Here is a 16,243-nt window from a genome sequence, read left to right as displayed (position 1 = left end):
TCAAATATGCCTTGTTTAGCGAGAACCCTAAGTTAACTGCTCTCTCTCTCTAAAGAATAAACCCTATCACTCTCTAATGCAACAACAAGGACATCCACACGCTCATTGTATTCATCTCTAATACAAGTGAGAGGCCCAAGCAAATCTCTCTCTCTCTCTCTCTCTCTCTCTCTCTCTCTCTCTCTCTCCCTCTCACACTCACGAAAAAACCCTATCACTCTCTAATGCAACGTAGCTATAAAGAGCTACCAATTTCCACACAAATAAGTATTCCGCATCACTAAGACTCAAAACATGCCAACACAGTGGCCGATAAGTTGTCCACATCACTAATACTCGTCTAAATGTAAAGTCCAATAAACATGGTCCCTACCAACTACACTCTTATTCTAGCCACTTTCCTTTCATATTTGGCTCCACATAAACGAACCATACTCCAAAAAAAGAAATATGCCCCCCCTCCATCACCAGATTCCACTACAACAAATGAAGAGTAGAGCCGCATATGAAGAGCCGACAAAATTTCAAAGGATCTATAAATGGAAAAAAGCATTCATGCAGCTATTAGCGCGCGCTATGTATGCGGCTACGAGCACGTGACTACGACCATGTAAATAACTCCATTTACAGTAATGCATATAGCCACGCACAACTATAGTCACATCCTATCTGTAAAAAAAAATTATTTAAATGTTTTTTAAGACACCTAAAACACACAAAAATTTTGTAATACAACAATGTCATGTTTTTTTTCCCTTTAAAATTAGATACAAAGTTGCAAAATACATATAAAGGTGTTTATGTCACAAAAATGAATAAAGACGAAGACAATACTTAAATTAATTAATTGTCATCATCTTCATCTTCATCTTTGCCTGCATCTTCACCATGTGCACCATGATCTTCATCATCACCGTCGCTTTGAGCATCCTCGTCTTCCTAGATTAAATAGTGATACAATGCAAACATGTTAGCCACCACAAGCAAAACAAGCTGGGTGTTTCTTTTAGGAAAAAAAGAGGAAGACATTCGTGCTACCTCACCATTGTGAACAAGTAAATTCTTACCATATTAAGCTTTTATTATATCATACATATGCATGTTTATGCTACACTTGATGTGTTTCTTCTTATAAGGTTGTGCTTCACGTGGATATAAATGACAAGAAATGGTCGTATGTCATACAACACTACTACAGGATGACCCATTTTCCATGCCTAGTATCAACGGTTTCCATGCCATCACAATACCCCTCGATATACATGTCGAAATACACCATCAAAATGATCATCGAAATAACTATCACAAAGAAGAGTCGAAATAGGTGTCCAAATAATAGTTGAGAACCGCGTCGAAATAAAAGTTGGAATAAGTGTCGAAAAAAGCATCGAAAAGTAATTTTTTTATATTTTTTATTTTGGATTTAAAAAAACGTAAGTGTGCAAAAAATAACATTGACAAAAACCAAGTATTTCTTGGCAAATAAAATTGAAATGAGATGTTCTAGCTCATCAATCGACTCATTCATCCTCAGCTAGATCCATGGCTCCGAATACATCTATTTCTAGAAATACCTCTCCATTTGCATCTTCGTTAATAGGTGTAGCTTCCGTATCGTCCTCTTCTATTTGAAGCATTATAGGTGGTTACGTTAAAATTTGTTCTTCTATTTCTTCTTCAAATTCTAGATTAGTTGTTGTGTTTGCTTCAGGTTCAAGTGCTAGTAATTGTTGAATTACTATACACTCATTTGATCATTCTTCTAGTTGTGTTTGCTTCAGGTTCAAGTGCTAGTAATTGTTGAATTACTATACACTCATTTGATCGTTCTTCTAGTTGTTCAATTGGATCAATATCTCTTTCTTGTACTTCTTGAGTGGGTTCCTCAATCTCTAATAGATTTAAAATTATCATATCTTTAAATATTTGTTTACTACGTGCATAGGCACGATAAGTTATCTTTTTCTACACATAGTCATAAAGACAATTGAGCACACATATGGTACAAGATATGCATAAACACATTGAGTGAATATAAGGGAAATATAAGGGACTCACTTACAAAATATACTCGAAAGTGTTTGGTACCGTCTTGCTGCCAATGTTCTATACCTCCATGCATAGTCACACTTGTCTTGTGCACAAGCACAAACCTTCCTCTACACACATTCATTAAGGAGAATTGAGCACACATATGGCACACGATATGCATAAACACATTGAGTAAATTTGACAAATTGACTTATGATATATGCACGGAAGTGTTTGGCGTTCTCATGCGGCCGAGATGAGAAGCCCCCACCTTCAAGATGCACTCTAGCTACCTCAAATCATCTTATACCTGTCACATAGTGGGGGCTTCCCCAAATCATCTAAATGAAGATACACATCGAGATGTGGGGACTTATTTTTGCCTTCCTTAATTTACCGATAATAGTCATTGTATATGCGACACACTCTAGCATCGCATAAAGAAGGCTTATTATTCGTCGCTTATACGATGTCTGTAACGACGCTTGCAAACTCAATTTTTGGAGTGGCATCACTTAGGCAATTTTTGCATGTGTTTAAATAAAAATTTTAAAATAGATCCCTCCTGAAACATTTCAAGAGTAACAACAAAGAGAGAGAGAGAGGTATGTATGTATGTGTGTGAGTGAGTTATAGAGGGACAAGGGTGTGTGTGTGTGTGTGAGAGAGAGAGAGACAGAGAGAGAGAGAAAGAGAGATAAATTCCACCACCGCACTACACATTCTTCAGCCTTTAATCTAGCCATGCCTACTCTCTAGTCTCCTGTCAAGATCAGTGGGTTTGGTGTGTGTGTGTGTGTGAGAGAGAGAGAGAGAGAGAGAGAGAGAGAAAGACTATGTGTGTGTGGTCTCTAAGAGGCCATAATGGCCTCTTAGAGACCATTATGTGGTTTCTAAGAGGCCATAATGGCCTTTAATCTAGCCATGCCTAATCTCTAGCCTCCTGTTAAGGTCAGTGGGTTTGGTGTGTGTGTGTGTGTGTGAGAGAGAGAGAGAGAGAGAGAGAGAGAGAGAGAGAGAGAGAGAGAGAGACATGTATGTGTGTGTGGTCTCTAAGAGGCCATAATGGCCTATGAGACCAAAACTGAGAGTACATCTGAAGTTGGTGTCTCATCAAAGAGAACAAGACTAAAAAAGTACAATAAAGTGATTGTCCTACAGTTATAAGAACAGAACTACAAGACTCCGAGATGATACTGAGTAGAAAATATTAGAAAATATTGGAAAATGTATATCAGGTAGATCCATGTATGCTGATCAGTTGAAGTGTTGCCCTCTCCTTAGATCAAGTATCTCCGCCATGGGGCTGTCTAGAATGGAGAGGTCATACAAGCGAGGTAGGCGCCTCTGATGCCGAGCAATAATGGCTCTGATCTGGCGATGGTGAGGATGCCGTGGTCGGGATCCTGGTGGTGGCGTGGTCGACGAGCATGACATAAGACATCTGCTCTATCAATGGTGACTCCCTGGGAGCGTGGTTGGTGCTGTGATGGCCCAATGGAAGAGGTATCAGGAGGTGTGTGGGTTGGGTTGCTGGTGCTGGTGCCGAAGAAATCTGTCAGGGTCCTCTGTCTAGGTACATCACGGCTCGTCCTCCTGTCTGCCCCAAGAGGGTCTCTCTATGTCTCCTGAGCTCAAGTAGAAATAATCTGAGGCATCTCTGATCCTCAAACTCCATGACCCTGCGTAACGGCCCAAAAACCTCTCGGAAGAGGTAGTGATATCTCCCTCGGATCTCATAATAGAATGTACATCGGCAAATCTAGTGTTCCTCTATCTCTACCTCCTAGTAGCATAGCTGAAAAATGTGGTCATCCACGATCTGATGCACATATCGCCCTGTCTCAATCCGCAGCTGGTGTGATGAGGTCCGGGACCCATGTGATAGGTGTACATCCATGTATGCTGGGCGGGTGATAAAATCATCCGGTGAGAGGTGTAGAAAATGACTCTTGTAATGAGTCATTTTCATGCCCAAGGGCTCAAGGGGGCTAGTCCATGTCCTCTTTGTGTCCACTCTGATGATATCCATCCTGATCACATGGTTTTGCTCTGAGCGGGTGAGATCCAAAATTGGACAATCTAGACTGTACTGAAAGGGTGGTAGTGTCTCTATCCGCAAACCATGTAGGTCAAACCATGATCTCATCTGAGCATACCAACAATGAGTATCTCCATCCTCTGCCAAACTGTATGGATGAGGTCAATGCCAAATAGGAGTACCTCTGCTGAGGGAGGTCCCATAGCCGCTGTAAAAAGGTAACTGCTTGGAATAGGGCCTCGGTTACTACTAGTGGGGCACCCAGCTCAGCCCGAACAATCTCATGTGGTACTGATGATTTGCTCCGAATCATGCGGGCAATCATCATAATCAGTGTTCTCTCCATTTGCCTCCATCCCTCATCTATCCATCTCTTAGATTTGTGATGTATACTGGGCCCCCAAATTGGAGCTCCATACAGGAGGGTCAGTGTGACCAGCGTATCAAATAGCCACAATTTGGTGCGTGGCTCCTAAAGAGACAGTATGTGTGCACACTTCCTCTCAAGTGCCCCCAAGATTGCATGCCCTCGAGCTAATCTAGCTGCTGCTGCCTCCTTCAGGGAGAAACGCGGTCCTGTGAAAGTAACTCCCAAGTAGACATATGACTTGGCGTACTCTATGGGCTCCCCTCGGAAAGTGAACTGCGGCTCTAATCTTGTCACCCATTCCTGTGTGGTGTTAAACACTATAACCTTGATTTTTCCAAGGTTCACTGTCAGATTTCTGTCCGCACAGAAAGCCTGTAATGCATCCAGGTGTCTCTGTAGTCCTCCCGGAGAGTCTGAGATTAGAACAATATCATCCGCATATAACAAGATGGGTATCAACACCCCTGCCAGGCATGCCCCTAGGCCTCCCAATCTATCTACATACTCCTAATCAGAGACCGCATCAATGTACAGTCCAAAGAGGGTGGGCAATAGCAGGCATCCCTGCTTCACCCCTATAGCAGGCATCCCTGCTTCACCCCTATCGTGCTGGTCACCCTATTAGATAGGGGCAATAGCAGGCATCCCTGCTTCACCCCTATCGTGCTGGTCACCCTATTAGATAGTCCGCCTGGAGCTCACAAAGCATATATCCCCCACTGCATATCCTCAGGTACCTCAATGTCATGCAATCTGTGCATAAGCCTGGCACGTGGTACGGTATCGAAGGCTTTGCGGAAGTCCACAAAGCAACCATATATCCTTCTGTTTTGTGCCCTTCCCTCTTCAATAAGTGCCCGAAGTGATTATGTGATCCAAGGTAGTAAATCCTGTCCTGAAGCCAGCGTGTCCATGTGCTCGATGACCATGCCTCTCTGCCCATCGGCTCAGCTCCGACTCGAATATAGAGCCATATAATTTGGCCAAGTAATGACCAATCATGATCGTCCTGTAGTTGCCTGGTACCATGGGGTCCCCACTCTTAAAGAGTGGTACAATGATATGCAGAGAGAGAGAGAGAGAGAGAGAGAGAGAGAGAGAGAGAGACGTGTATGTGTGTGTGTGAGAGAGAGAGAGAGAGAGGAGAGAGGGATGTGTACATGTGTGTGTGTGTGAGATACAGAGAGAGAGAAAGAAATAAAGGTTTATGAAATGGCTTCAAAAGATCCAATGGGTGTATGAGACCAAAAGTGAAACAATAGTGTCCATGTAATCTCATCATGGTAGAAAAGAGAATAAAAAACTAGAGTTATGAGCTCGGAATGCGCAATTCAAACCATGTGATACAAAGTGGGACCATCATCATAAAACAACTAATGGAGCTAGCCCCCTGGTTGCAAGAGGAGGCCATCAAGGATATCGAGCATGGGGTTAGCTTGTAGACGGCTCTACAGGTCCATCAGGCATGGGAAGGTGGCTCTTTGCCTCTCCAAGATCTCCTCAAGATAGGGCTAATGTCTGTGTTACTTGCAAAGGCCCAGGGAGTCTAGGACATCGGGCTCAATATAGCACCATGGCTCGGTCTAGAGTCACACAAGAATGCAGTCTAGTAGGTGGTCTGGCACTTGAGAATTTTTGGCTCAATAAGACTAACAATGAGTGGCCTTTGAAGTCTAATAGTGAATGGCCTTTGAAGTCTAAGAGTGAGTGGCCTTTTGTAGATTATTTTGGATACATTGTTTGCATTCTACAATGAGTCTTTGAGCTATAGTTAGTTTGTTGTGTAGATGATGTGGGCATGAGTGTGTGGGCTAGTGATGATCACCATGAGGAGGAGGGCTCTGCATATGGATTTACGAGGCTGGTGGGAGAGTAAGTGAGCACTAACATTGTTGACAGCAATAGAACGGTAGGTGAGTGCCTTCCTTTCAAGCATCTCCTTTTGATGTGAACTTGCTTATGCGAATCTTATGTTTTGTGTTTCTTTTGTTTGCCTTTTGTGTAGATGGAGACCACACTAAGGGGACACACATAGATGATGTTAAGGTGGAGACAGCTAGGACTTGGCACTACCAAAAGACTATAATGAATGGATTGCCGCACCTAGAGTATTGGGTGGATATAAAGATCCGATCAACGAAAATCATCATTTAAAGGATGCACAAAACTGGGATCAAAAATGTCAAGTAGGGGACTACACACTATCCAAACTAATGTGTTGTAGTTCGACCAAGTAGGATCACGTTTAGAGAGTCTAGAGGTGGTAGTGGAGAATAAAGAGGAATTGGATTGGTTCTCTAAGGAAACAAGGATATAAATATTAAAAATGATTCAGATAATCCTATACCAAAAGATGTCTTACAAATTCCCTTCACCTATGTGGAGCATGGTTTTGGCTGTTTGTTGGATTTTCAAATGGCAAGAGTTGGATTGTTTTGCAAATACAACTGCATATCTATTAGTAGTTCTAATTCTATCTTTAAGATAATCTTAGTCATTACTAAAATGTAGCAAACACTACCTTGATGCACTCCCTTTATTGTTGCCACAATTCCTTCCAATCACTAACATATAGCAAGTACTAACTTCATTCTAGTCAATAAACTATAGCGAATACTAACTTCATGTAATCCCTTTCTCACCACTGATCCTTCTAGTCAATAAACTATAGCCAATATTAACTTCATGCAATCCTTCCAACAATTCGTAGCAATTACTAACATATACCAATTCCAAGCAACTACTAACCTATAACAATTAACGCTACATTGTAACTTGTGGCAATTACTACCTTCACTAGACAACCAATTCGTTTTGCAATGTTGAAAATAATTAATTGAAATAAATTACTTAAGTTGCTTGAACTACTAGGGGCAAAAAAACTTGAATAGAAATGTTACCATGTGCAACAATGGAGCAATGTCAATACCACAATTTAGTCAAACTACCCATGTCACTCAAGGGGATGCGTTCCCACTAGGAACATCTTCACAAGCCCTATCTAGTCCACCTTGCATTATCACCCTCTTCTTCTTTGGCGGTTTGGGGAAAGAAGTCAAAGCTCGAAGTTTTTCCTTGCACTTTAATGTCTTTTTGTGGGGGCTTGATAGTAGGATATGCTTGCGGGGTATGCACCTAAAAACCACTATGTATAGAGCAAACATAAACAACCACAAAAACATAGAAGGGTACGACTAATATGAGAACATACTCTCACGGATAAGCAATCCATGAGCTAGAAGCAAATATAACCTGTCCTTAGTAGTATGGCTAATCAATGGGTTAACTTTAAGCTGGGCATGTTGGGAGCTTGCATTTGGTAGCTTTTTGCAAAGCTTTTAGCTTTCTTGGAGCTAGTGGGCTCCTAACCTTTTTTTGTGATCATCTTGGCATGAAGGGTGATCTTATTTATGTTGAACTTCCCAATTTCTAAAGGACGTCGAATCCACAAGCTCAACCTAGCAAAGCTAGTGGGAGATTTTTGTTATGCCCAAGATTTTTTGAGAGAGTGTCTATCATTTCCCAAGACATGAACCCAATCATACCAGTTGCCTGCCTCTACAAGAGGCAAAGTGGTTCTTCAGAGAGTTGTGTCAAACTCATTGGCAAGAATTCTTGGACCCATGGGATGACTCTTCTCTATTTTTAAAGAGTTATTTTTCGAGGATTGGTTACCCTTGCATATCTAAATGTGATTGGTTTCCCAATTGTGAATGAGAACTAACCTTGCATAAAGCCTTTCAAGGATCATGGTGTACGACCCTCTTATCTAGAAATACATCGTCACAAATGTGTGGAAATGGGGAAACTTAGCCTCAACGTCTTGATCTTTGCATCTTCTTTGCCTCAAGGTCTTGATCTTTGCATCTTCTAGGCTGCCCAATGGTTTGAATTCGTTTCCATTAGATAAGATTAACAATGAGGCTTATGTGCAGGAATAGTGGTGGGGACTTCCCCACTAGGCCTCCCAAACGTCCTCGTTGAGTATGTTGGCACCAACATCACCATTTAACGTCACAAAGAGACCATTTCTCCTTTATAAACCATAGGTAACATGACATTCATTTCATCATTTTCAAAGTAGTTTTCGAGCTTCTTTATGGGTATTTAAGACATGTGTCCTTTGATTTTGGGTATAGAATGAGAGTGCACATCTCATCCTCCTCCTTACATTCCTCTATTTAGATATTTTTTTCCTTAGGTTTAGATAAGTCTCTCCAAAGGTGATACCTTCCTTACAACAAGAGAACTTATCAAGACTCAGAATTCCAAGGACAAGAAGCTTGTGAGTCTTGCTATGACCCAAGTATGATATTCACACTCACTCAAACCTGCCATGTCCATTGATCTGTTCCTCTAGAGGGGATGAAATAAACTCGTTGCTAACCACCTTGGAGAAAATTTATATGGTGACTGTAAAGACACCTGAAAGGATAAATTTTACCTCCCAATGAATCCTCCTTCAGTGCATCTAACAATGTGGGGTATGATTGATTTGATTTTAGAGATAGAGGATTCAAAATTGAATCTTCCTATAGCCTCTTGAGAATGGTCATAAGTTTGTTGAAAGCCTTTGGTTTTACTTCAAAACTCCCACATAGGTTCTATGAGGGAGCCTCATAGGCTCTCATTAAGTCCCCCCACATAGGTTCTATGAGGGAGTCTCATAGGCTCTCATTAAGTCCCCCCACTAAGTCCTTCCTCATAGGTTCTATGAGGGAGTCCTCAATATAGGCTCCCACTAAGTCCTTCCTCATAGGTTCTATGAGGGAGTCCTCAATATAGGCTCCCACTAAGTCCTTCCTCTCATAGGTTCTATGAGGGAGCCTCATAGGCTCTCATTAAGTCCCCCCACTAAATCCTTCCTCATAGGTTCTATGAGGGAGTCTTCAATATAGGCTCCCGCTAAGTCCTCACTCACTACATCAGTAGTGGTCATAAGTTTGGTCAACACCTTTGCTTCACTCTGAGGGTCCCTCACATAGGTTCTATGACTGGACCTTTGAACCAAGGTTTGAGATATGTTGGGGTAGGGTCAATGGTCCTTACTCCACCACTTAAGTTTGGGCTCTAATTTATCATGTATCTTTCTTACAATCTCTTGGTCTTATTTTATATTCTCTTTCTTCAAGACACAATTTGGGTTCTCCATGAGTTTCTTCATAAGGATTTGTAATTAATGGGTTTCTTCTCTTTGGGAAGATTTGTTTTGCATGGGAGATCACTTATCTCCATAGAGGGATGTAAAAGCTTTGGAGCTCTCATGTCAACCACTTTCAATGTTCACAATGTTTTTATCCTTGACAACTTATCATGTGTTATGTTTACATGTGCTCTTTGAGGTCTTATTCTTTTGGAGGACCTTTGCTTTTATTTTGTTAGCCTTTTTAGGGGCTACCAGCCTTTAGGGCTTGCACCTTGATCTCTTTAGTTGCTTGCTTTGAGGTTAATGCTTGACCTTTTAGCTTATTAACAACCTTTTATATTCCCTTGGCTACTTCCATCATCTTGGATTAGAGCCTTTAGGGCTTGCACCTTGATCTCTTTAGTTGCTTGCTTTGAGGTTAATGCTTGAGCTTTTAGCTTATTAACAACCTTTTAGATTCCCTTGGCTACTTCCATCATCTTGGATTAGAGCCTTGTGATTGAGTTAATGAGTAATGTATGAGTTGCAATGCCCAGCAAGTACTTTAACCTCAACTAATGCTAAAACTAAAAATCAAAATCTAGTTAAAATTTTAATTCCAATTTTCATTTCATTTCGGGAAAAATCTCATTACTAAAGGCTCTACCTTATGATAGATAACCCAATGACCTTCTTCTCGATTGCCTTGAGCCTTGTCTAATTCCATGTTCTTCTACTTGAGTTATATGGGGTTAGATTATCTATAGTCCATATATATTTGTGCCCTTAAGACACTGATTGATTATTTAAAGATCTTGGTCTTACAAGATTTTTAATGCTAGATCTTGTTCGATCTTTGGCACATTTCCACGTAATCAAGAACCATACTTAAACTAAATTAAAAACATCTACTAAAGGGTCTTGGATTGCCTTAATGCACTTTCTTTGATTTTGGCTCCTACTTTTGACATATTATATTATAGATGTTTTAACTCAAATCTTCCTTGACTACTTTTGATGATATTAAATTTCTCTTCCTTTATATCATCTCTAACCTGACTATGGTGACTATGAAGACCCATGAAAGGCTAAATTGGGCCAAATTTTACCTCCTACTAAGTCCTCTCTCACTGCATCTAGCAATGTGGAACCTGATTCAATTGGTTCTAGAGGTAAAGTTTTTGAAATTGGCTCTTTTTATTGTCTATTGAGAATGGTCAAACAATTGGTCAAGGTCATTGTGGTTTTCTCTAAATCTCTTGAATAAGTTCAATGATTGGCTCTAGTAGAGCTCTAGTATAAGATTTGGGATATGCTCACGCAAGGTTAGTGGTTTTATACTCCACTTGCTCAAGTGTGGGCTCTAATTTAGCATGTGCCTTTGTGTTTAAGCTGCTTTACCTTGATAAAACAAAGATGTCTAGATTTAATGCAAAGTCTAATTATAATGTATATTCAAGATCTGTTTAGCCTAAAGACTAATAAAATAGTTCATGCATTCAAGATCTCTTGAAGGAGAACGTCTATGTACACTCAAGTTTTGCATGTGAGATTACCCATCACATAACCCTAGATCTCTATTTACGCTCAACAGAGTGGCCAACTGTGAGACATGTATCAACATGTAAACTAGGTATCTCCCTTGTTTGACGACCTTAGCATGCAGTTTGGAGTTAAGGATATTAAACCCGTCAAATTGCCTAGGTTTACACATTCATAATCTTGTCTACAATTTTACTTCTCTTTGCACCATCATTGTTTATGTTTCCTACAAGCTTCATAACTTCTATAGATTCATGATTCAGAATGAGTTTAATGCTCTTGCTTGATTTTTTTGATACCACCTTCATGTTCAAAATTGATATTTATCCCTAGTATATCGCATCCTTTATCTAATGGAAGCATAGAAGTGCCAAGAATTACATGCTTGGATTGCCATAATGGGTTGCTAGAAAGAAAGCTTATTATTGTTGGTAACACCTTGGTTGATATGTATGCTATGTGTGGCTTGCTTGCAAAAGATGAGAAGGTTCTTAACAAACTTCCAGTTAGAGATCTAGTCATAAGGATTGTCTCAAGGAATGATGCAATAATTGCAAGATATGTCAACATGGGCATGGTGAGGAAGCACTGAACTATTTCAATCAAAAGAGGGTGTATCTCTAAATTATGTCACTTTTGTCTCTACCTTGCATGGGTTGCTCAAAATATTATCATAAATGGATAATTGTAAATATTATTGTATCTCTCAATGGGTAATTTTAAATATTGTTTTATCTCTCAATTCTATCACTTTTGTTTACACCTTCAATGGAATTTTAGAAGCTAAAAGAAAAACATGCTTATACTTCCATAAATGGGTTGCTAGAAATATTGATTAAAAGGAACCTTGTTCTTGATAGCACCTTCGTTAATATTTATGCGAAGTGTGGATTGCTTGCAGAATCTAAGAAGATTGACAAGTTTCTCACTAGAGATGTAGTCTCATGGAGTCATGGAGTAATAGTAGGATATGTCTAACACGAGCATGGTGAGGAAGCATTGAACTATTTTAATAAGATGACGGTGTGAGGGTGGTATCTCTGAATTTGGCCACTTTTGTTTACACCTTGAAAGCTAGTGGCACCCAAGGACCTACATGCAAGTGCCTTCAAATAAATGTAGAGATTTTCAAAAATGTTTTATTGGCAAAAGACCTTTGTTGCTAGATATGTATTCTAAGGGTGGTTTGCTTGTGAAAGCACATAAAGTGTTTGACAAGTTTCTAGTCTAAGATGTAGTCATGCTTGCAAAAGTATAAGAAGTGTTTGACAAGTTTCCACTTTAAGATGTTGTCATGCTTGTAAAAACACATGAAATTTCTGACATGTTTCTAGTCTAAGATACAGTCATGCTATGTGCGGCATGCTTGCAAGAGCACAAGAAGTGTTTGACATGAAAAGTTTCTAGTCTAAGATCTAGTCAAAGGATTTTTCTGCGGTTCAAACGTTGAAGTATTGGGAGTATTTACAAGATGAAAGTTTGTAGGCTATTCCCATGTAATACTAGAAACCACAATTTTCCCAAGACACAACCCTAATACATGTGTAGCTATAACATACCTCCGAGATTAACCAAGTTATGATTAAAGATAATCCTAAGTTTTAGATGCTACACATTTCAATCATGAATTCCAGCAGGTTTTCAGTGGTTTTTGAGCAGTTAAAATTAAAGTGAAAACTCAAGATTGATTTTTCAATTAGTAAGTATACTCAAAAGAAGCCTTTAAGTGTGTAGATGGACATGCAAATCAAAATTTGATAAAAAAGTAAAATGTAACCTATTTTTGGAGTCGACTTTCACATCCAGCAGATTTTGGCGATTGCACCTGCGTTGGGTTGTAGACCGCATACGTTCTATGTAGACCGCATAGACTAATATGTAAGAATGGTTATGACTTAGCTATTGCAACCAGAGATGATCTTATTCATTAGAACATGATAATTAATTATATTAAAAACAAAGATTCCTATATGACTTGAAAGAAATAAAAGACTAAGAGAAGCTAAGAAGACCATATTAGGGAGTTTGGGAAAATCCCAATTCCCATTTTGCAAGATCAGAAAATGGAGGGCATGGTGAATCCTTTTAAGATTTTGTCAAAACCCCCTCATATAACATATCGTTGGAAAGCTCTTGAAGAGTAGGTTCTAAATCCACATTCTGTGATAAATTTAGAGTTATGTTGAAGATACACCAAAAAGTAGATTGAAAAGAAAATTCCCAAAGTAATGAGATTTTCCCAAACTCCCTAATATGGTCTTTAAGGACTGTTTGAATTAAAAGCTTGTTTCTACACTTGAGATTGATTCTGATTGATTTGAATATGATTCTCTTAGAAGATTATGGACTAGAGATCTGATAAGCATGACTTGTCATTGCTTTGTTTGAAATGAATGATTTATATGCATGTGTATAAATGATTGATATGCATGTGTATGATGATGAGACTCGACATGAGATTTTGAGATTCGGGCGAGTCATCCTTAGTCAGGGAATGTCAGACAGGGAACAAGATTTATGCCCTCTGGGAGCCATGTGGTAGAACCCAGAGAGGAGGAGATTCAGAAAGAGGCATACCGGGGATAGCCACGATGTCCAATGTGGGTGGACGCGCATCGAAGAAAGCCCTAGATTGGCTGGATTTTGGTCATTATGACTAACCATGTTGTTGAGCATGTGATGATGATAGAATATTGAGATAGACACATACATTATGATTGATTGAGATGCTATGCTACGATTGATAGAGATTTATATCATGTAAATGTTTGTTTGAGATTACATGATTCTTTGTGTATGTGATAAGAACCTTGGTTATGGCATGCATGCTTGTTTGCTATTTGCGAAGGTTGATTTGATTGTATCGCTATGTAGAAATAGCAGGATTAAGTGAGTTTAATGTTTTCTTATATTAAGTTGTACGATTAAGATATGGTTAGATTCAGGACCATCACAGTAGCCTATTATTATTTTTAAGAAGTTCTAAAACTACTTGTTCCATTTGCTCAAGAAGGATACACATAATCACTTGATACTTGAAATGGCCATAATGCCGTTTAAGTTACTTTGAGAATCCAATTTATACATATCTAAAAACCTTGGAGAGTAAATCAGGCCTAAGAAATGATTACGAGTATGAGGAACATATAAAGGAAGAGAAAATTTGTAGCATCAAAAAGTAGTCAATGATGAAGACTTGACTGAACACATCCAAGTAAAAAAAAAGGAGCCAAAATTAAAGAAACTGAATTCTGGCAATCGAAGAGTGTTTAGTCTAGGTGCTTCATTTAGCTTCAGTACGATATTCGATTGTGTGGAGCTATGCCAATGGTAAAAGAAGATTTAGCACTAAAAATCTTGTAAGATGAGGATGTTCAAACAATTAATCAGTCTTACGGGCACAAAGACATATGGATTGTAGAGAATCAAACCCAACACAATGCAAGCATAAGAATGTGGAATTAGCGGCTCGAAAAGAAGGACAATTGGGATATCTATTGTAAGGTAGATCTTGCATTAATGATGTTTTTTGCAAAATGAAATGGAAATTGGAATCAAAATTAAAACCAGATTGGATTTTTAGGTTTAGTATTAGTTGAGGTCAATGTACTTGTTGTTGCTCGGCATTGCAACTCTACCATATATTCAGTAGGATTTTCATTCTTTTGGATTTTTTTCTGTGTTATGTTGTTAGACCATTTCATATTATATGTGTCATTCGATAGATGTTACTGTTATTTTGTTTCTTCTTGCAAGATGCAAGATTCTTAGTCCCATTCCCTTTAGAAAGCATAGTCAGTTCCTAAACATGGGAGATATCTTTTTGAGATCGGTGCAGACCGAGAATGGTGTGGGCGCAGATGCAAACACACCCGATGTAACGTCATACAAGCAATTAGAGGAGGTGATATACATATACTACTTGGAGATACCTTGGAAGACACGCGGCGGCTGAGGGCACAACAGCACTGCAAGGACGTTAAAATATTGTTCCTTTATAGAAAATGTAAGAATTAATTGTGTTATTCAATATCAAACTACAAGCAGGAGCTGGAGCGTCTAAGTGAGGGTCTTCTGAACGCTGGCGATGAGGCGGTGCACATCGTCATCGTCGATGCCAAGGGTGGCCTCGAGAACTTCGTCAGGGAGGGGCGTCTTGGAAGAAAAGAGGGCAGCAGCCAGCTGAGAGATGCCCGGGTTCTGGCTATTCAGGGCAGAGATGGCCAAGGCGGTCTTGGACTCGTGCGGGTTGAGCTGGAAGTGTACGAGGCCACGAGGGAAGACGAAGAGGTCACCGGCATAGATGGTCTGGTAGAAGAGGGTGTTGTTTGGCGCAGTGGAGACGAAGCCCACAAGCAACGTGCCCTCGGCCAGGTAGAGCACCTCGGTGGCACGCGGGTTGAGGCCCTTGGGCTTATAGTCGATGCGCGCGACAGAGAGGCCCTGGGTGTTCAGCGCCCCGAAGGAGGCCGCGCTGGCAAGGTTGACGGCCACACCCAGCTCACCTGTGAAGTTAGCCGCCTGGCGTAGCTGCGGCGAGGCGAAGTCGGAGGACTGCACGTTGGCGGCGGGCTTGCAGGCCAGCCCGTTGAAGGTGAGCATGCCCAGCTGCTGTTGCTGCTCCGCGGAGTTGAGGGCAACGCAGAAGTCCTGCAGGGGGTCCTCATCCGCGGCGCTCACCCAACTGGGATGAGGGCCGGCCTGCAGGAGTAGGACAACTAGAACTGCCGTGCTCACCAGCACAGGAAAGGCGGGCGCCATTTAGTTCGTTTTTTTTGAAATGTTTGGATTAATTGATGAACGCAGACACTAGTGCTCGACGTAGGCGACCTCGTTGTTATATAGCGCCTCGTCGTAGGCGACCTGTTCCTCCTCTCTCGTTGCAGGCCCAGCTGCCGACAAGCCGGCCTCTCACAGCCACGTCCCGTGCGAGGTTGACTTGTCCACAATTTTTAAATGTTAAAATCCACGTTTTAATCTTGTCCGCAAATGCCTTGCATATTGATTAATTATAGTAAAAAACATGCGAGGAATCTTCCAATGATTCCACTGTCTTGATTCTTTGTGAACCTCTTGGGTGTTGGAGAATTTTCAAATATGCCTTGTTTAGCGAGAACCCTAAGTTAACTGCTCT

The 16,243-nt window shown here is 40.4% G+C and overlaps 1 protein-coding gene across 1 annotated transcript; it reads left to right on the top strand.

The window, feature by feature from the left end:
- The first annotated feature begins 14,917 nt into the window (after positions 1-14,917).
- On the top strand, positions 14,918-15,889 carry LOC147606132 (uncharacterized). Its single transcript, XM_086792919.1, has 2 exons — positions 14,918-15,013; positions 15,157-15,889. Exons 1-2 carry the CDS (start codon positions 14,918-14,920, stop codon positions 15,637-15,639), a joined length of 579 nt encoding a protein of 192 aa, XP_086649045.1. The 3' UTR covers positions 15,640-15,889.
- Positions 15,890-16,243: the final 354 nt, after the last annotated feature.

The sequence above is a fragment of the Cibotium barometz genome, chromosome 58 (genome assembly GCF_041138505.1).
Source record: "Cibotium barometz isolate CiBa-2024 chromosome 58, ASM4113850v1, whole genome shotgun sequence".
Lineage (NCBI taxonomy): Eukaryota > Viridiplantae > Streptophyta > Polypodiopsida > Cyatheales > Cibotiaceae > Cibotium > Cibotium barometz.
This window is presented reverse-complemented; position numbering and strand designations above follow the sequence as displayed.